The following is a 21648-nucleotide window of genomic DNA, read 5'->3' as shown; positions in this document are numbered from 1 at the left end:
CCCGCCGCTGGGCCCCGGCATTTCGGGAGGCGTCCAGATGAGATGTAGCGTTTTGAAACGGACCCGAAAGTACCGCTGGGTACTGCAGTCGCCTAAAGGTTTCCCCATCTCTCCTGGTGTAATTGCCGTCGTGAATCGAGTAGATGTGAGCCAGCAGTGCGTGCAGGTGGGTAAGAAGGCCAAGGCCATCCTGGCTTCTATTAGGAGCACTGTGGCCTGCAGGAATAAGGAGGTGATCATCTCCCTGCATTCATTGCTAGTTAGGCCACATCTTGAATATTGTGTTCAGTTCTGGGCTCCTCGTTATGAGAAAGACAGAAGTGATGGAGTGTGTCCTGAAAAGGGCAATGAGGCTTGCAAAGGGCTTAGAGCATAAGCCCTATGAGAAGCAGCCGAGGGAGCTGGGGTTGGTTAGTCTAGAGAAGAGGAGGCTGAGGGAGACCTCATTGCTCTTTACAGCAACCTGAATGGAGGCTGGAGCAATGAGGGGGACAGCCTCTTCTCCCTGGTGACATGTGATAGGACCAGAGGGAATGGGTGCAAGCTGTGCCAGGGGAGGTTTGGGTTAGATATTAGGAAGTATTTCTTCACTGAAAGGGTTGTCAAGCACTGAAATAGACTGCCCAGTGAAGTGGTGGAGTCACCATCTCTGGATGCATTGTAACAGCATGTGGACCTGGTGCTTAGGGACATGGTCTAGTGGTGAGCTTGCACTGTTAGGTCTAGGGCTGAACTGGATGATCTTGGAGGCCTCTTCCAGCCAGGGACATTCTGTAATTTGTATAAAATTCAGTGGGGTCTGGTTTCTTCTTCCAAGTCCTTTACAGATGGCCTAAGAAACTGATTGTGATGTGGGGAGGAGTTCTAGGTTGGGTCATGATGTTTTAAGTGTTGTTGCAGTTGAAAAATAGAGCTGGAAAAGTAAAACTTTAAGTGGCAATATTTCCAGCACATGCAAAGGGGATCAAAGTACAAGGGTTGGAAGTTGGGTTCTGATAATCCTTTTGAAATGAAGAGTGTTTCAGCAGAAAATAAGCTGAGGAGTGCAAAAAGCACTATGAGATTAGATATATAAATTGGACTTGTTGGTCTCATGAGAGAAGTACAGTGTGCAGAGCAAACTCCATTACTGATGATTAAGTTTGTTATGCAATTGTTTACAGTTATCGTAGATAAATATGTTAGATGAAGCATCTTGAGTGAGTCATATTGTGTGGATATTATTTTCTTATGTGTGGTGTCCTTTCCTTCTATAGTATAAGTTCTTTGGAGAGCCTGTGGTAGAAGCTTGTGTTGAAAATGGCGCAAGCTACATTGACATCAGTGGAGAGCCTCAGGTATGTGACTGCAGAGAAATTACACCTTATATCATGGGTCTGTTAAAGGAGTATTTGGTTCTGTTTCATGTTTCTGCTAATGTTTTATGAACGTTAGGCAAATTCTGCCTCCAGGTACGCAGCTTTAAGATGATTAATTATTTTGAAGTACGCTAATGTGTATTAGTCACATAGTTTTGTGCTTTTAGACAAGAGCCTCTCAGGTTCTCTCTGTAAATCCAGAAGTTTTGAATTCCACTTGAAGTCTTGGTTGTGGTTCTACATAGGAATTTTGTCCAGATGACTTTTCTTTGCACTGCTGTGACGCTTTTATACTGTAAAGCAGAAATGACATGTGTCTGTCTTAAAGATGTTTGTAAGTGGTTTGAAATATGTAGGGTGCTGTGAAACAACAGGGAAGTGCTGATAGCTAGTATTGGGCATGGCCAAAAACAGAGTTCTGCTTAAAATGTTTGTTTTGACTGTGTTTTAGTTTCTGGAAGAAATGTACCTGAAATACAATGACAAAGCTGAGGAAAAAGGAGTATATGTCGTTGGAAGCTGTGGCTTTGACTCTATACCCGCTGATATGGGAGTACTGTACACCAGAGACAAGCTGAAAGGTGACTGAGTCCAGTGTGACCTTACAATGAAAAAGAAATGTAGATGATGCTTTGATAAGGTTTCCTAAAGCAGCACTGCCTCTGTAGAAACTCTCTCAGTCTCTCTCTCTGCCTGCCTCTACCAGCTGACTAGTTTCAGCCAAATCTGGTAGATAAAAATGTACATCATATTCTCATTAGATTAAGGAAAATTGGTCATAAAGAAGAGTAGGGATTCAGGGTCATGTTGCTCAGTGAGAGAACAGAGCTTTCAGTTGTCAGCAGCAGGCTGTTCAGTCAGCCTGTGGACATCCCTAGACAAGCCTCAGCACACTGCCTGTGGGGTAGGACACTGTTGTAGAGAAGAGGCAGTGGGGACAGGAGGGCTGCAGGAAAGGGATTGCAAATTAGTGGGTAATCAGATTTTGTAAGTTTTCTTTTTCTACCGCGAGTGCTGAGAGGCTGTTGTATGAGTGTAAGTAGATAGTGCCATACAATGCCTTTTTCTGTAAGAGCAGCTGGAGAGTAGCTGAAAGTGAAGAAATATATTTGAGAAAAGATGTGAGGTGCTTTAATTCTATGCAAACAGTACTTGATCCTCAAATGAGGATACTTCTTTTATCAGGTCTAACTTGCACTTACAAAGGCCAAGAAGTATCTAAATGGTTTGCTTTTGTGTGTTATTAGAAGTGTATTATTAAGTGGATTTGCTTTACATTGGAGTGTATCTCAACTTCCAATTTAAGAAAACTCAATCTAGGTCTGGTTGCACGGTGAGAAGAGCCATGGAAATGAGTATCTGGTTGCTCATGAGATGATAGTTTCATATCTGATACCTGTTTTGAGTAAAGGTATCTTTTATGTTGTAATAAAATATAATATAGCTCTTGATATGCTTTTCCTTTTTTCATTATTTACACTATCTCAATAGCTAGGTAAATAAAATTAAGTTAGTAAAGATACTATTTGTGACCTTTGTTGAAGTACTTCACATAATAATTTTGTTAAATGAGATAGCAGTAGGACTCAATCTTAGTTTCTCTTACTTGAGGATGAAGATGTGACTTTGCCTTTTCAACTAATAATGTCACTGACCTGCTGTTTGAGTGTACCAGAGTGTGCTCAGGCTTTGTGAACCAATGAATGTGTATTGGCAGCTGGACTAGTTGATCTTTGTAGGTCCATTCCCACTGCATCCATTCTATTCTATATGCCAAGTAATGGTTTTTCCTCCCTTAAAGGTACCTTAACTGCTGTTGAAAGTTTCCTTACTATGAATTTTGGACCTGAGGTTAGTTGGTTTGTACCTTCTTGGAAACCCAGGGGTATTTGTGGTAGCGTCACCATTGCACATTAAAGTGTCATTACATTAAAGTAGAGCAGTGAAGAAGCTGGCAGTTCTTTGATGATGAGTCTTAAGAACTTAATTCTTTAGAAACATTTTATAGAAACTGTTCCTAAGCAAAAGTGCTTTAGTATGGTCCATTTGCATGGGCTGTCTACCTAAACTTGGTTGTGTTAAACTGTGGTAGGAAAAACTCAGTTTTTGCAGAGTTGTGGGAAGGATTCTCACTCAAGTAATCTATAACAGATACACAGTGTGTTGCCAGTAATCCTAGTGCTTGGCTGTTTGTTTTTTTGCTTGGGACGGGTTGTTTCAATATACTTTAAAGCATGTAATCATAATGCATATATGTAAGAAAGGCAATAATGTGTAATATATTTAATAATTTTAAGATTGTCCTTAAAATAATACATGAAATCTGCAGCTACTGAATTAGTGACTGTTTGATGGTATGTTGCCAGGGTTCTTCTCTTCATGAAGGTACCTGGCAGTCAGCTATTTATTTCCTGGCGGATGAAAACAACCTGAAGACAATTCGGAAAAAGATTGGATATGCCCCTGTTCCAGTAATTGGTGCAAAACTTAAAAAAAGGTATAAGAAGGATAAGATGTGATACATGCTGTCTCTGAACATTTCCAGTGTTTATTACATAGATTGTTAGTATATTATTAAATACTAAAAGATGCATTTAGGACTTCAGTATAGTAAGAGCACATAGATGTTCTGCAAGTAGACTTTAATATAATTTCAGTTTTACTGATCTGTTTATATAGTTTACTGAAAAAACATGTCCTGCCTGTCCTCGGTCTCAAAGCTAACTTGTTCTAAGAGACTTGTAGAAACAAGGCAAACTTTTGAGTTTGATTTCAGAAGTGATCAGTAGAATGGGAACAATAAATGTGAGGAGAATATTATCTTGATTATCAAATTCATCCTTGCTTTAGTGCATGGGATTCTGAGTTGAGCCAGGAATAAATTTAGAGTGGTTTGCTTTCAGGGAAAAGAGAGAGTGTCATAAAAATGCTTGAGGAAAAGCTAGTGTTGATAGAGCCATTACAATCAGTTTCTTTCAGTCTGTGTGAACATGTGAGCATGTTTTCTGACTTTTTTTCCCCATTTGCAGACTTGTGTTTTACAATCAGGATTTCAGAAAGTACTCCGTTCAATTCACGCCATCTGATGTTTCTGTTGTGGAACGGTCTCAGCGCTATATGCACACAGAGTTGAAGGAAACACCGGTAAGTTAGTGATATTTGTATGCTGTCTTGAGTACCATTTTCAACAAATCTCTCATTTATGTAGTAACAGTTCTTACTCCAGCCTGTGTGGTAGCATTTCTTTAGTTAGATACGTAGTGATGAACTGCAAAGTGCTTTTGGTTCTGTAAAGAAGGAGGCTTGTTCTGTCAATCGTGTTTGGAAGCTGTTTGACCTGATGTGGTTCAGGTCCTTCTGAGTGCACTGGTCTGTTTCATGCTACTTCACACTCTGTTTGCAGAGCTTGCTTCTGCTGCTAGCATAATAGTTATGAGAAGTTCTTGCAGGATTCTTGTGCTGCTCATTTGTAGCTGGAGACTTCTTTGACACTTGGATCTCTGGTCTGCTGAGTAAAGGCATTGTGAAATGATGGTGGTGGAAAAGAGGTTTAGTTTTTGTTTTCTATGGTTTCCTGAGTAGAGACCAGCAATGACAGTCTCAAACAGTTGTGCAGAATCACAAGCATCAGTTCATTGATAAAGGTGAAATAGCACTCTACAAATAGACTTGGAAGCTACTAATGAGAAAGGCTTCTCGTTGCTATTCCAGAATTCTGCAGTTAGGCCTCAGTTTGTCTTAAACTAAAGCACAAAGAGGAGGAGAGGAAGATCTCAGGATGGAAGCCTGAAATCAGAGACCAAAACACATCTTTCTTTGAAGTTTTCCACTCTTGTTTATCATGCTCACTCCTTCACCATTCTGTAATTACATTGTTACATTGTAATGGATTATAAAACAAAGCATTATTCAAAGAGTTGTTTAAGACAATTGATCAAGGCCCTGTTTAAACAGCCCTCTGTTGTATCAACCAGTTGTATTTGGGAGTTGATGTATATTTACAAATTAATTGCTGCAAACATTTGAATGTAACTGATGTCACTGAAAATACGTTCTTGCCTCAGGTGCAGTATGGTGCTTACGTGAACATAGGTGGTCTCGGCTCTGTTATCAAGTTGACGTTTGCTGGCATTTTATTTCTTCTCCTTGCTAAGTTTAGCTCTGGAAGAAAACTTCTGATAAAAGTAAGTGTTCAGAACAAGAAAGAATTGTTTGGAGATGTTATTTTTTTCCCTCTCATTTACTGTTGGTCTTTTGTCTTCTTTCTTTTTGTCCTTGTTTCTCCTCCCTTTATGTAGTACCCAGAATTTTTCTCTGGTGGATACTTCACAAAGAAAGGACCAACCCAGAAACAGGTAACTGGCTGTATTCCATCACAATTCTTGAATAAATGTTATGGTCATGGTGGAATAGAAATGTAGAGGTAAGTGCTTAGTTTCACAGGAATTTCTGAATGGATATTGTGTGCACCTGTTCTGATAGCTTGGAGTGCTTAAATAATCATGCGTTCTGCTGTTAGACATCAAAGTCAGTGGAACTTCTATGAGGAAAAAATGCATCATGTTGCTGGGTCTGATGCGTTGACATGGATGGCTCACAGCACTCATTCTGTTGAAGGTGATGACAGAGGGAGACTAAGCAGCAAAAACTCAGGACTTGAAAGCACTGAGAGAGTAACTGGACTTTAGAACAGTAACAGTTCCACCAAAGTGGAAGCGATTAAACATTCAGATGAGATTGTACCTTTTAAGCAGTAACTGAAAGTAACTACTGTCATGGTTAGATGGATCACAGTGCTTGGCATAATAGATACTTAGATCTACTACTTGTGCCTACTTGATGTGAGTTGCTGTTTTGGTGACTACGCTTGTTTTGTCCACTACAGATGGAAAGAACTACTTTTACAATGACTTTTTTTGGTGAGGGTTACAGTGAAGGGCAAGATCCACAGAATGGCAAACCAAATGTAAAGATCTGCACTGAAGTCAAGGGACCAGGTACGTGTGTTGGTAGCAGCTGACTGCTTTTGCCTCAAATTCACTACTGTAAAATAATAGGTGTGGTTCCACTGTTGTTCCTTTCCCTCTCAAGGAGCATGTCCAGCATGGCCAGACTCAACAGCCTTTAACAGAGTATTACCATGGATAGTAGCATTCGTTGTGACCTGTTTTTTGAGATAGCCAGTTGATTTACGTTCTTGTCGTTCTCTTTTCTTCTGATTCTCCCCGCTACAGTTGTCATTTTTGCAGAGTAGAGCAGTTAAAGGGAGGGGACAGTTTCCAGATTAGGTCTTAAGGACTTCACCAGTGACTTGGGATGAGTGCCATGTAAGATAGCTGTTTATCAATGGGGAAGGACATTTCATTGCCAAGGAGATTATTCTGCAGCATGCTGTAGTTAAGATTACATTCCATGTTTTATTCTTTTATTCTTTGTTAGAGCCTGGCTATGTTACTACGCCAATTGCAATGGTTCAAGCAGCTGTATCTCTTCTGGAAGATGCAGCTTGTCTGCCTAAACAGTAAGTACTTTTCCTTGCAGAACAGCTTGAGCTCCCCTCAAGCAGCTGTGTGCATGTTTCTCTTTGAAAATACAGATCTCATAGTCCTGTGGATTTCTGTGTTGCCTCCCCCAAAGGCTGTGCAAGGGACTTACTTGACCACAACTGATTTAAAGCCACTTATCTTTATCTGCCTTTCAGTTTGAAAGGTAGTCATGATGGAGTCATAGGTTTTTAGTAATGTTTTGGCTCCATCTGTTGCATCAGTGTCTGTATTCTCAGTTAACTGTGTGATTTCTGTTGAATTTGCTGGATGCAGAAATGAACCTATGAATATGACCAGCTTGCCAAGTTCCTCATACGCTGTCCTGAGGGGCAAAGTGGCCTTTCCTTTCTTAGGCAGGGACACGCATCTTTGATGTCAAAAGAAGTTGTCACTCAGTTACTGCACCACTGATGTTTTTCCCTGTTGCTTTTTATTAACAGGGGTGGTGTATATTCTCCAGCAGCTGCCTTCTGCAAAACAAAACTGATTGATCGCCTCAACAAACGTGGTATTGAGTTCTCTGTTATTAGCAAGCCTGAAGTCTGAAGTCGTGGTTCCTATTCCAGTCAAAATGATGTGGCTGTAATAGCCTAATTATAAAATAGGTTCACTGTGCTATTGTTTGCAGCAGAAACAGAAGAGAACCTGAATTAAAAATGACAATACTATTTGTGACAGTGAGTGAGTCCATGAGGGGTAACTGAGTTTTAATTCACAAGCATGTAAAATTAGTGACTTGTCAAGTACTATTTCTAGAATTCTGCTGAATCTCTTTCATCTCAATTTGAAGGTACTACTTAATGGATCCCCTATAGTATCCACAATTAACCGCAGCCTTCTTCCTTTTTCCTGTTCCCCAACTATTGGAAGTAGGCAGGCCCTGGGTAGCAAGTGCCTTAGCAGATGAAACCACCGGTTGCTCCTCCTGCCTGTTTGGGTAGTTGTGGTTGCTTTGTGGTGTTCTTCCTTTCCAAGCCTTAGTGGCCATAGTGAAATAAAAACTTGTTGTTTTTTCTTGGAGATTAAGGAATGGGTTTGTCTTTTTTTTTTTTTTCCTGTGTTATTACAAAGATCTGCTGACTCTGTGCTGTTTTCTTAAGGTATGTTGACTGTGCTAAAAAAGGAGAGAAGAGAAAGCACCAAGAGTAGCTTTGGTCAGTATAACCGTGACCAGCAGTGTGGTGGCTCCTCTCCCCGTAACAGCTGTTACAATAATGGTGGAATAAAAAAGCAGACTTAACCACTTAGTCTCAAATAATTTCTAAATGCACATTTGTGTGCCTGTTCAGATAGCTTTGGATAATCATACTTTGTGTTATTAGATATGCAAGTATTTTTTTAATCGTCTTGCAGATCAAGACAACCTGAGGAGGCTTCAATAAAAGATATGTTCCTGTTGCAATAGCTGGTGTAAAACTGAGATTTGGGCAAGTTTCTAGGGCAACTGTCACCTCCCATGCAACTTCACCTCTGAGCAGGCAAGCAACCCTGGCAAACTAATGTGCCACTGGATAGGATGCCTTGCCTCCCCCAGTGAAAACCAGCAGCTTCTTGCACTGTACTGGGGTCTGGCCTGTGCCAATCAAGCCACAGTTCAGTACTCTCAGCAGACTGTGGTTAGGGCAGGGGCTCAAACTGCATCTGAGGACACCATGGCTGATAGGGACCCAAACAACAGTAATTGACCCAGTAGGGAAAAAGAAACAGTGGACAAGAAGAATGAGTCCATTTCATCCGTTTGTAAGGGAGGAAGAAGAATAGTATTAGTGCCCCCACAAATAGTTTAAATTAGGAATCAAGATCTGCAAACACACTATGGCAACACTTCTTTTCTTGACAAATTCCCTTCTAACAACCCTTAATTTTATTAATATTCATTCTCTCTTCACTAACATCTATGTGTTTCCTGGAAAGAAATTCTACCCTTGCATGTATTATTCTTTCTGAAATGCAAGTTACTACCCCAAGGCAGTCAGCCTTCCAGCAGAACTTTTGGGGTTATAGCCCCAAAGGCACAGAGACACAATTTAGCTTCAGCTTTTACCCGTCTGATGTTAGATCAGATGCATCAAAATATTCCTGAGAAATTCCAGCTTTTTGTCAGGGGAAGAAAAACACACACTCCTCAAGCAATTGTATTTCCTATGTAAAAAACTTCAGAATTGCTGCCTTTAGTGATGAACTGTACCAAGCCTCTCCTGGGAAATTCTCATCTTGCTGACAAGGATGGCTGCGTGATGCACCAGGAACTTTTTTGCACAGATCCAATAAGATACATCACCTCCTTTCTTTCAGAGGCTTCTCATGCTCTTTTCTGGCACCATGAATATGACCTTCCTCTCAGATACATGTGCAAACAGCTGCAATTCTCTATTAAGACCTCTTTCCTTCTCAGCTGCTTGCTGTCAAGCCATTTCAATCTTCTGCAAGGCAGGCTCCTTTCCCCACTTGTCCCCCTAAGCACTGCCCATGCCCTGGATCTCTCATCCTTGTTGAAATGTTCTTTTCCATCCCATCCCCCACATGCTGGGAACAAGCCTCTGCAAAAAAAAAAAAAAAAGCCCCAAGTAAAATCTGCTCTCTCCACTTCATTATAAGCTCAAACTTGAGTTGCCATCTTGATGCTGTTAGCTGCTTTTTCCTTTCTCAGGCTCTAACAAAAAAATGACCAGCACCTGGTTTTGCTTCCACTTGGGAAATCTCACTCTTTGCACTGATGCTTATGCATGGCTTTTGCTCCTTTTTAAACTGCTCCCGGGGAAACTGGTTGGCACTCCAGAGCTAAGCACTGAATCTAAGAAACTGGAGAAAAATGAGGAAAACATTTTAAACACATAATTAGATTAAAACTCCTTTAAAGTAAAAAAATAGACTTTCACAAACCTTTAGGAAGTTATCAAATGGCATGCCAATTTTTTCCTATTACTATTGCTTTCTTTTTTCCTCCAAAACTCTCTTGAACAAGGATAATTTAGCTGAGCTGATTACAAAATAGAGACTAAAAATGACTATAAATTATTAATAAAATTAGTTAATATGATTTCATTTGTCCTACTTGACCTTCGTACCAAAAACATACTGCAAGAATAACTGACAGGAAAAAAAAAATCCTACTAATCTTCACTAGTGTTTAATCAGCCAATTCTATTTGATCAAGTAGCAGAGAATCTTGCACTCTCACGAACCACACAAAATGTATATTCAGATAGGACATCTATTTTCTTTTCCAGTTTTGAAAGCCTGATCTTTTAACCCATTTTCTGAGCTATTCCCTGCATTTCTGTACAGTGTGAAATTAAAAAAAAAAATTGGTAGATCTTTTCCCCATTTCCCTCTTTGACCACATATTGATGTTCAAGTATAAAATATTCAGAGTAAGTAATTACTAAGGTCTCAAACTGCCACTTTCATCCTGTTATCCGGTGCTTTTTTTTTAAGCTTTCATGAATACTCCCAAAGAGAAAAATAAAAAAATCTCCAAGTGCATGCAAGTGCAATGACCTGTTCTGAGACAGGAAAATTATGGCCCCACAAGAAACTTCCTATAACAGCTCAGTCTGTTATTAATAGTCATCCATTATGTACAAGGTACTAATTAAACAAGTATTTCTTAAGAGTAATTGTAGTAGTTTTTACTAATTGGTGGAATCTGACATTAAACTTTTCATTCTTTAGTCTTCAGTGTTGCATCCATATATAAATTAACATACATAAAAATAATTTTCTAGAAGACTGCACATCAAAATAGTACTTCCATGCCTTCTTCTAAAAGAATAAGCTTCTGAATTTATTTTTACAAATTGAAGCTTTATATGGAAATGTACTCTATAACCCAAGATTACTAATGAAAGAATTTATTTAAAAATATGGTTTCTGTACATTTTTGTACCTTTTCCAGGCTATTCTGTTAGCTTTACCATCAAGTTTTCAGTTCTGTGATATGCGGGCTTCAAATATTGCAAAATATGTTTACAGACAATAATTATTTCAGTTAAAGTAGCATTCCTACTAACTTTATGAAAATAATTTTGGCTCAAATTTCCAAGTATGTCGGTAGTATCCCTTAAAATTTTATATGCTATTGTAAGCATCACACCCTCTATACAGTTAATTTTTTGCTGACAATAAATTGTAAAAAATAATGAAACATCTGAGGTCTGATCTATTTTATGAATGAAAGAGCAGCTTTCCCAAAGTTTAAGACAAATACAAAAAAATATTGCACAGCTTAAAATACAATTGTTTACATTCTGACTTCAATACAGTACAACTCAACCATGAATGTAAGGAATTACCAGTTTGTATTATGAACCCAATCATTTGTACCAAGTCAAACATAATTTATAAAATTTAAACTAGTATGTTTTAAATGTTTACTTATTTTATAGATAGGAGTTCTAAGCCAACTTTTTGAGGGTCTAAATACTCTTGCAAACCAACATCAAATTTTTTGAGCAATACAGGCCATTCAACCCACGATTCCCTCAAAAAGCTATTAGACAGTAAGCATATCGTGAAGTATACATTTTTATTTAACATTCCTAAAATAAGCTGTATTTACATATTATATAAATGTATGAAGTCTTAATATAAAATAGAAAACTGCACTGACTGAGGAAATCACACTCCATATGGAGTTACTTATTGAAGACCATTTGTTTATGAAATTTTACAATAATTTATATAAATTACCTCTTCCAAATTAGATGATTTTTTTTCTTTTTACTAATCCATACAATTTTGATGACTTTACAAACAGTGGTGTACATTATAAACTTAAAAAACAGTTACAGCATCTTCCGGCGCACAACTGGCTTTGGAAAATTAGAGAGTCTTTTTTTGTTCTTTCGCAGAGTCTTCTCTGCTGTGTCTGTCGTTTCTTTCTGTTTGCTTTTTGTTCCATCCATTGGACTTCCAATAGGGGAGATTAATTTTATTTCCACTGGTGGAGGTGACCAAGAACCTTCCTTTCCTGTGGTTCTGAGAGGGAAAAGAAGTATCAAATTTATTTTTTATTACCAACATAGTATTTAGGAGAGGGACAAAAAACTGTGGAATGACAAAATCAGTACCAAAGAATTATTTATGAATTTTTTTGTAGATAAGATCAAGGCATAAAAGGTACATAAATAAGCTTCCTTTTGCTTTCACTCCTTGCCAGACAGTCCCAAGTATTCTCAATCCCTCTTCATATGAGCTTTTAGAACCCCCGCCACAGATTTTAGGAGGCAAATGTGCTCACAGAAAGTTTTCCAGGGGGAACTAGAGAACATCTCCAGAAACAAGAACTTATCATCTTTACTCATGGTCTGACTTCCTTGTGCCTTTTATGGGGAACTAAAGATTGTAAGAGTGTGGTTACATAAGGTGGAATAAGACAAAATGTTTAAAAGCACAGTCGCTGCAAAAAATAGCATCCACTTGCCCGTTTCTATCCCCTCCCTCTTCTGTTTCCATTAGAAAACTAAACCATTAAGTGAGGGAAAAAGATGCCTTTTAGACCAACAAGCTGGATAGGCTCATGAAGTCAAGAGCAGAACTGCATAGCCAAATGAGGAAGTTAGGTGGATGACAGCTGAATCACTACCACAGTAAAGGAAGACAAATAATGGTAAAAAAAAATTTCATACTTGCTTGCTTTCTTCTTCTTGGATTTTGCAGGTCTACCTCTCTTCAAATTTTGCTTCCCCATAGACTCTATGGATTTGGCATCCTCTTCTTCTTTAATTGGAAGCTCCTATGTTAAGGCAACAAAAATGTTACTAAGTTCTTGCACTTCTGCAGAATACAAATGAATGTTTCTTTTGTGAAGAAGTCATGACAGTTATTTCCAAAACCAGTAGAGTTTCTCTCTGCAAAAATGAGCCTTTCATCTCAAATTACTGCACCATCCTCAAAGTTCAAATTCTGGAACTAAAAGATAATACTAAGTAAGTTTAAATAAAGCCTCTGTGCCTTTTGTTGATGGCAAAGCAATTCTTATTAGTTTTTGACTCACACAGATTCACAATTTATTTTTGTAGCCACTTTCCATGAAGGAAAAAAATATTAAATTGTTTAGCTGATTAATGTAAAGCTCTCTTCTTAAGATATACCTTCAAGAAAAAAAGGCAAGGCATTGCAAATGCTGTTTGAAAATGTAGTACAAAGAAGAAAAAAAATAATAATCAAGAACATGAAACAATTTACTTACTGGTTCTTTCACAATTTCTGAAATGCTAGATACATTTTTTCTCCGTGATCTCAAAAGAGGGGGTGAAAAAACAAACTGAGAAGACAGGTCTGGGTCAAAATCCTTGAGCTGCACAGGTTCGTCTGCTTTTTCAGCTGTAACGACAATGCACTGTTAATATGCACAAATATTATACATGCAGGACTGTGATGTTAAATTACAGTTGATAATCAAGAGCACAAAAGCTTCCTGAAACAAAAGTCCAATCAGCTTTCTAAACACTCAGTGCATAAGTATTTTTCCCCTAGTAACTGACTCTTGGGATCCAATCTTTTACTGTGAAACAACAATAAGCCTGTGTAGTGATTCTACCTGCACCTACATAATAAAAAAATCTCTGTTCAGGAAGCATCAATGGTCCTTACACATCTTAAAAACATTTTTTATCAAGTAGTCTACTAAAAAGAACTCTATGCAACATGAACTTCACAAAGCATATGTTCATGAAAAACAATCCCATAATTAAACAGCTGTATAGTTTGTTTCAAGATGCAGCCCATTACAAGTTAAAAACTGAACATCATTCAGAACCATGTCTCCTTTGTTTCTCTGCCATGGAGAAGGGATGGCAATCACCTATTACAATACCCTCCAGTTTTCAAAATTGATTGAAATCAGGCTAATGACAGAAATTCAGATTAAATTTTATTTCACTCACATCAGCCTCCTCATGTTTCCACCACAACTAGCCAGTCAGTCAAGTAGAGTTCAGAAAACAAGATGAACTGCCTCTTCCCAAAATTTTGTATGGTTACGTTCTTTACAACACTTAAAGCCATCCTCAGTCTCTTCTCTGTGTTTTACGAAACAGCAATATGCCCTATTTTTTTTTTTTATGTAGACATAGATAGTGCACCTACCTTTAAATTTCTTTGTCAGCTTCATGAGAGGAGGAGAGAAAAGGAAGGCCTCACTTTCCTCAACAGACACTTTCTGATGCATGGCAGTATTGCGGGATCTTGTTCTTGTAACACGATCTGTTTTGGATGCTTCATCATGTTCTGATGGGTTTATGTCTTCAAGCAGCAAAGTGCTGCCATCAGGTCCTTGTGGGAATGCCTCCTGCCCTGTGTCATCTTCCAATACTGGTTGTATCTTTCTGCCCCGACGCCCTGTCCTTACTGCAGTCCTGGGTGTAGTTGGTTCCTCCTTTGGCTGTGCAGGTGTTAGCTCATGAGCATCTGTTGTTTCTGATTTAGTATGTGTAACTCTTCTTCCTCTTCTCCTAGGAGTATCAAGGGTTTCCACTTTCTCACCTGCATGTGTGTCTTCCTGAGTAGACAGAGATCCTGTGTCTGCCAAGAGGTTTTGTGCTGCTTTCCTAGCACTTCTTCTAGGAGTGACAGGAAGTTTAAATTCTGTTTGAAGAGGCAATGATTTAGACAGATCAAGGTCAGATATTTCTGAAACTTCAGATGAGCTAATCTTTCTTCTTCTGCCTCTTCTAGTTGGCGTAAGTGAAAGGAGTTGGTCGCTAGGCTGCACCTCTTGATCCTTGACAACATTTTCAGTGACCTGTAAATTGGTATTTTTTAGTTTTCTTGCACTTCTGCTGGGACTAACTGCTGTTTTTAGCTTATGATCAGTGTCAACCTGGCCAGTTTCTTGACCTCCTGATGAACTTTTTCCTCCTCTAGTCGTTTTGGAAGTAGCAGAAGCAGTAAGGCTACCTTCAGCAAGAGAAGTTTCTTCATTAGCCTCTTCCAGAAGTTCTGATACAGATTCCTTTATTCTTCTTAATCCTCTTCTTGGAGTATTTGCTACGGACTGCTTACTGATGGACAATGCTTGTCCATCAGAATGGCTGCTTTCTACTTTTTCTGAATTAGTCTGCTTAGGCTTCCTACCTCTTCTTGGAGTAACAGGCACCACAGGTATTTGCTCATCTTGAGCATTTTCTGCTGTTTGAAGACTAGAAGTCTCAGATGTGTCTTTTGTACGCCTGGTACTTCTCCTAGGAGACTGTGCAAACAGAACTGGTTTGTCTTTCTTCAGTAGTTGCTCCTCATCTGCCAATGGAATACTTAGATTTCTACTCAGTTGTCCCCTTGTGCGTGTTCTAGGAGTGACAACACGCTCTACTTGATATCTACTGGTTTCATCTTCCACTTCTTCTGGCACAGTTGTTAAGGGAGTTCTTGCCTTCTGGAATCTAGTTACTTTTTTACCTATGGTTTCATGAATAGACTGTTCTACGACTTCAGATGTAAATTCTTTACTTCTTGTGTCTTTGATTACATCCAGTAAGTTCTCAGCAATAGCTACCTTAATGGGTTCAGGCACATACGGGAGTGACTCTGCAATATTTTGAGATTCCTGATCACTAGTTACAGTGCACACTGAATTTGTAACATGTTCTTGGTTTTCTGTATTTCCAAAGTTGTTCAGAGGCTTTTCCTCTGTTGTTGTGCCAGCCAGTTTAGAAGCATCTACTGCTGTAGAGTCTTCCATCTCCGCTTCACCTTCTTCTCCTTCCAAGACTAGAGTAAAATTACTCTGAGATATAAAAAGCTCTCCATCTCCCTCAGCTGCATCACATTCACCATCTCTATTATCAGGCAAATCACATGCAAACCGTTGCTCTATAGTATCATAGCTGTATTGAAAATTGCCTGATGTATGTAGTTCACTATATGGTGATGCTTCAGGTGCTTCTTCTGAGGTTTGTGCCTTAACCGTATTATCTTCAGTAACCTAAAGTTAAAAAAAAAAGTCTGTTAATGCACTATTAATTACCAGACAGACTAGCTTCAAACAAATGGAGATACATGAAACTGAGGACAGTGAAATGCTGCTTTTCCTTTCAGATCACCACTGAATGTAACACTAGAAATATACAATGCACTTGCTACTACAGATAAAAGTTGATGTGTTTAAGGGACAGAGAACAGAGTATGCAGTGTATGCACTCACATACTACATTTCTGGTATTTATCTTCATGACTAACAATTTGCCACCACCTGCCAACAAAGTGAGCAGTTTAACTATACAAGCTGTACACACAACTGGCACAAATCATCACACTGCAGTTACTTTCTGGACTGCTACAAATCCACAGAGTAACCAATTCTGTATCTAACATGGTAAAATGTAATTATGTCCCCAAAATTTAAAGTTTCAGTCATGAGAGTTGTGACAGAAACACTAAGTCAAACTGGCCAAGTATCACATCCAACAACTCAAAGCTGCACTTTAAAGAATCACTTGGATTGCATGAGACAACACATATATCTTGAATACCTCCATCTCATTTCCTTTTAGATACACGAGATACTTAAGCTTTTATACAGAGAGCAAAGAGCATCCATTATGTAGTTCAGGTGAGTCAGATGGTCAAGATCATTCAATCAACGTGTAAAGACCTTTGCCCAAACCTCCAAGTTCCCATGCCAGCTAATGATGGCAGAAGAAGCCACTCAACAGCAGCCTCCATAGAATTTGTCTATTTTCTTGCCTCCTGCCTAATTAAAAGTCGCTAAAGCATCACATTATAGCAATATGCCACGCTACAAAACTGAATTCAAGAAATACTGGTCTGCAGAAACTTTCCTGTTATACTTACAAATCTGCAAACAAGAAGGAAATAGTTTGTCCTAAATTCAATGAAGGCAGAGAAGCCAAAAAGAGATGTTTACATATAAATCAGTAAGAACCAGTGTGCTGGTTTTGGCTGGGACAGAGTTAAATTTCTTCATAGAAGCTGGTATGGGGATAGACAATTGATTTGTGCTGAGAACAGCGCTGATAATGCAGAGATGTTTCTGTTATTGCTGAGTCGTGTTCACACAGAGTGAAGGCCTTTTCTGCCTCTCACACCACCCCAACAGCAAAAAGGCTAGGGGTGCACAAGACGTTGGGAAGGGCCACAGCCAGGACAGCTGACCCAAACTGACCAAAGGGATATTCTGTACCACATGATGTCATGCTCAGCACATAAAGCTGGGGGAAGCAAGGGGACACACACACACCTTCAGCATGATTGTGATTTTCTCTCCAAGTAATCATTATGCACAATAGAGCCCTGCTTTCCTAGAGATAGCTGAACACCTGCCTGCTGATGGGAAATAGTGAATGGATTCCTTACTTTACTTCACTTATGTGCCTAGTTTTTGCCTTAACTCTATTTCAACCTATCAGTTTTCCCACTTTTACTCTTCTGACCCTCTCCTCCACTTGTGGGAAGGAGTAAGCAAGCATGGCACTAAGTTGCTGGCTGTGTTTAGTTAAACCATGACAACCAGTTATTAATCAAATCAGAAAAACTTTCACTGTACTGCTAGCATGAATGACTGAAGAAGCTTTGTGACAATTCCATGTACCTACTTCCTTCTTCCCATAACCAATTTTTCATTTACTTCCATAAATTATTTATTCACAAGTTTATAACCATCTTCTCTACAATGTTCCCAAAATCCCAAAGCTGAGACGAGCTGAACAAGTGACTACTTAATCTGAAATCTGGGACACTGAAAAGCATTTTCTGTTACTTAAGACCAATCTATTTGTGGTCTACCTACCTTTCAGCTTGTATTTCACTCTGAATATTATTAATTCCTGTCATTATAATGCTATAGGAACCCTGCAGTATCGTCTATGAGGTATTTGAGGACATCCACAATGAATCCATGACCCCTCAGCCCCAGCAGAAGCAAGCACAGCAGGGAAAAACATGGGACAAGTAGAGAACTGTAGTTCTAATTTTCAGTCCCTGTGAACAACCTTTTAAAATTCACATTTTACAATGTTCACATGCTCAAAAAAACCAAACCAAACTATTTTTTTAACAAAAGAAGAGAAGGTAGCTGGCAATATCTTGATGGTGAAACTAATTAATTACTGGGAATTCTGTTTATGTTAATAGGAAACAAACTGGAAAGGATCTAAGCACCTAAATGATCCTGAAATGAGTTTTGTTCCCACATCATTCAGCCATTTGGTAAATGGCCCTCAGTATCGAACAGATGCACTACCCAATATTTCTTTCTGTCTTTAACATTAAAAATACTGTGTTTTTTTTTCAAGTCAAATAAGAAACATTTCAGTTCTAGCAAACCAAATTAATTCATGGTTATTTTAAAAAATACTTTAGATTGTTGGTTTTTTTCCAGCAGGCAGCTCTCAAAAGGCCAAGTCTTGACAGGTTTTATTCTGTGTTATAAGTACAGAAAATGCATAGGAGATAAATATATCTGCCCTTACAGAATGAGGTTTTAACTTGTGTTAATCAGTGAAAGAAGCTGAGGCTTTTTTCTGTATCTTCTAATTGTCAGTAGGACAGAACTGTCCTCAATTTGCAAAATATTTTCTTACTTTGTAGAAAATAGGAAAACAGTTAACTTACATTACTTTCCTGTGTTTTAGGAAGACTGCTGGAAACAGTTATTTCTTCCTGCGGAAAAGCAACATTTTCTTCCACTTCAGCTCCTTCTAGGTTATGTTCTTTAGGTAAATCCACAAACTTCCCCTCAGGGCGGTTTTCTGAATGAGTACTGACCACATCCTCACTGTCAAGGAGACTTACCACAGCTGGAAGAAATGTATAAAATTTTAACTTAACTGCTATATAAATGACCCAGGTTTAAGTGACAGAAATTAACAGAGAGAGCAGAAGCCAACAATTGAGTTCTCCATACTGCCACATACATCAGGCTTTCTCCAAAAACTAGAAGCCAGAACTATCTGGTCTATCAGGCAGATTCACAAGTGAAAAACAAAAAGAAAAAAATCAGCTGGCAAATCCGTAAGAGAAAAAGAACACCAGTGAAAAGGGTGGTTGGAAAGGCACACACATAGCTAGTTCTTTTTTACAGCCTGAATACTGAGAATGCATCAACTTTTACAGCAGTAACTCAAGCAGGAATCTTACAGCACATAAATTAGTAGTGGTGTATAATATTAAAACAAACATTGATGTCTCCTTCTAATGTTTTCAACACTACCATTTTTCACCACTGTCTCTACCAAGAATGGGAACATTGGCTATGCATTTTCTCCACAGAATTTCTTTGAGAGAGTAGTCTCTCTACAGCTTAATGAAAATTACCAGCAACATGCTAGTACTGCTTCTATCTGAGACACATGTAGGGTCTGGCAAACTACACATTTTACTTCAGGAGTTCACACACAACAACTCCAACATACTGTACATACATTTATTTTCTGCCCCCGGGGATTCAGGAAGTTGTGGATTTGTTGCAACTGGTATGGCTTTTTCTTCAGATGAAGAAGACATTCTGGACTCCTGGTGGTTTGTTTCACTTCATGAACAGAAAGAGAGAAATTAATCATAAAGCTTCAAAACAAACCTAGAAGACCTTTAGAAATAACTTTCTCACTGTAAAATCTTAAAGTTTCAACATAGAAACAATTAAGAAAAATTCAGAATCCCTTTACTGACACATCTACCTTCACTTCATGATGCATTTTATGCAATGAATCAAGCACTTAACACTCTTCCCAGCTAACACTAGATAACAACACAACAACAGAGCTGTATTAAAGAATGCCCTATTATTTGTCTTCCGAAGAAAGAGTGCAACTGCTTTACTGGAGGTTCAGAACACACTGAACAACAGTTTGTACCGGTGTAAAATACCAGTTGAAATTAAGGGATACTTCATTGCTAACAATATCTCTTAATCGCTAAGCAGTTGCGGCTTTTAAGTATCTGGCAAGAAAACTGATTCCCTTTCTATAAACAAATACATGTTAATTTGGCACAGGCAGAAAACAGAAATTGTCTAAAGTACTGCTGGAAAGTATTCGAACCACAAAATAAACATGCTAAAGTTACAGGAATCTCAAATGTAACTTGTAGCTACACAATTGTCAGACTAAAGTAGGGCTTATGTTCACAGCATCTGCTTAGTAACCCTCAAACTGTGTAAGTTTTATATAGGCTGTTGAATTAAGTACCTGAGTCTGAAATTACTTGAGAAAAAAGGGCTCAAACTGACAGCTAGTCAATTGGATTTACATTCATGCCAAATCAGTTCTGTTCACAGACAGAAAGGAAAAGCAGTTATATTTCAGAACATAAGGAAGAACCAATACCAGGCCAAACTTACAGGTTTCAACCACAGGAAAGCCTGCAATTACATGTTGTGTGAACCCAAAGATGTATCTATTTTATAAACTTACCCTTCACTAGCAGTCCCAAAAGGAGCAGGCTCTGCTGCTTTAAATGCCACTTTACCATCCTCAGGAAGGGTAAGACTTTCCACATTTGATTCTTCCACAAATCCTACAAAAACAGATGGATGACTTTACAATTGTACATAACATAGTTTCTTTTAAAATGCTCATATGACTTCAAAGTCAGCCTTTATGCATTTAACTAGCACAGTGATCTAACAAAATTGTGCTACTAAGACTTCAACTGCACAGGATTCTTTCCAGTAAAATCAGAACTCTGATGCATAATTTCAGTCAACGAAATGACCACTGGTATTCTGTTTGCAAACTAAACTTTTTATGTTATAGACCAAATACACAGCAACTTGAGAGACCACCCCTCCTTCTTAAAACTGGGTAGCAAGTTTTCTTATTTCTCTTTGTGTATTCATCTCACTCCAGCAATGCTTCTTTCCTTTCTTTACTCCATTTTCCCTCTTCTACAAGAATGCATCTAAGGTTTTGTTATTTTCTCTAGTGATTGACTGGTGGTGTTGAAACCCAGCTTCTTGCTACCTTTTTTTTATCTCAACAGATAGAATCCTAGGGGTTGGAAGGGACCTCGAAAGATCATCTAGTCCAACCCCCCTGCCAGAGCAGGGTCACCTAGAGCACATCACACAGGAACGTGTCCAGGCGGGTTTTGAATGTCTCCAGTGAAGGAGACTCCACAACCTTTCTGGACAGCCTGGAACTGAACAGATTAAGCTCTATTTGCCAAATACTGACTGTAGCTGTCTTGGCACACCTTCTCCCCGTTCCTGTACTACTTCCATTCCCAGCTCTTGATCACCACTCACCAGCTAGTGAGTTACACCTCTTCTAATCTGCCAGCAGACCTGCTCATACGAACACACGCTCAACAGCTGGACTGGCTGGAATTAAGCTGAATTACCAAGGACCAACTGAAATAGGTTTGGAAAAGGTTGCACGAGCTGTTCAGACAGCAAAATGAGCAAGCATAGCTGTAATGAGAAGCAGATACAAAAGCAGACTCACTTCCAGAAAAAAGCTATTTAACTGAGCACTAAGGAGGTGGTTAAGAAAAATAATCTATCTAGTAAAAATATTACTTCCACTAAACTTGTTGCAAAAAACTTGGCAGCCTACAGAAGCACCCCTAAAACATAACCAGAGGCCTCATTTCAACTTGTATCCCTCTCAAAACTTTTACCAATCACTGCTGCCTTTCAGCTGTAATTACACAGAAGAAACACCAGCCAAAAGCAGTATATATTAATAATGTCCAGGACACCTAGAAGATGGCTCAAAACACAGTGGCAATTTTAAAAGCCTAGGATAAGGAAATGCCTGGGACATTTGTGAACACTCATCGTT

At 38.8% G+C, this 21648-nt stretch overlaps 2 protein-coding genes across 2 annotated transcripts in view; one reads left to right on the top strand and one right to left on the bottom strand.

The window, feature by feature from the left end:
- The first annotated feature begins 37 nt into the window (after nt 1–37).
- LOC104394957 (saccharopine dehydrogenase-like oxidoreductase) lies at nt 38–7450 on the top strand. Its single transcript, XM_010004611.1, has 11 exons — nt 38–166; nt 1257–1337; nt 1810–1939; nt 3160–3209; nt 3725–3855; nt 4388–4502; nt 5423–5542; nt 5657–5713; nt 6244–6355; nt 6798–6879; nt 7345–7450. The coding sequence occupies exons 1-11, from the start codon at nt 38–40 to the stop codon at nt 7448–7450; spliced, it is 1113 nt and encodes a 370-aa protein (XP_010002913.1).
- A 3963-nt stretch (nt 7451–11413) lies between these two features.
- Nucleotides 11414–21648, bottom strand: part of AHCTF1 (AT hook containing transcription factor 1) — a 36012-nt gene continuing 25777 nt past the window's right edge. Inside the window, exons 30-37 of the mRNA XM_010004610.1 lie at nt 21206–21245; nt 20304–20400; nt 19288–19375; nt 18479–18663; nt 13997–15830; nt 13094–13231; nt 12535–12622; nt 11414–11884 (exon numbers count right to left, since the gene is read on the bottom strand). Of these exons, the coding sequence (XP_010002912.1) occupies nt 11692–11884; nt 12535–12622; nt 13094–13231; nt 13997–15830; nt 18479–18663; nt 19288–19375; nt 20304–20400; nt 21206–21245 (2663 nt within the window). The 3' untranslated portion in view covers nt 11414–11691. The remainder of the gene's footprint in view (nt 11885–12534; nt 12623–13093; nt 13232–13996; nt 15831–18478; nt 18664–19287; nt 19376–20303; nt 20401–21205; nt 21246–21648) is intronic.

The sequence above is a fragment of the Chaetura pelagica genome, unplaced genomic scaffold, assembly GCF_000747805.2.
Source record: "Chaetura pelagica isolate M959 unplaced genomic scaffold, ChaPel_1.0 scaffold278, whole genome shotgun sequence".
Lineage (NCBI taxonomy): Eukaryota > Metazoa > Chordata > Aves > Apodiformes > Apodidae > Chaetura > Chaetura pelagica.
This window is presented reverse-complemented; position numbering and strand designations above follow the sequence as displayed.

Excerpts from the sequence above, each read along its gene's own strand:
- LOC104394957 (XM_010004611.1), top strand. The coding sequence starts at position 38 with ATGAGATGTAGCGTTTTGAAACGGACCCGAAAGTACCGCTGGGTACTG. Across the intron at positions 5,543-5,656 it reads GAAGAAAACTTCTGATAAAA|TACCCAGAATTTTTCTCTGG; the intron begins GTAAGTGTTCAG and ends CCCTTTATGTAG. Across the intron at positions 6,880-7,344 it reads GCAGCTTGTCTGCCTAAACA|GGGTGGTGTATATTCTCCAG; the intron begins GTAAGTACTTTT and ends TTTTATTAACAG.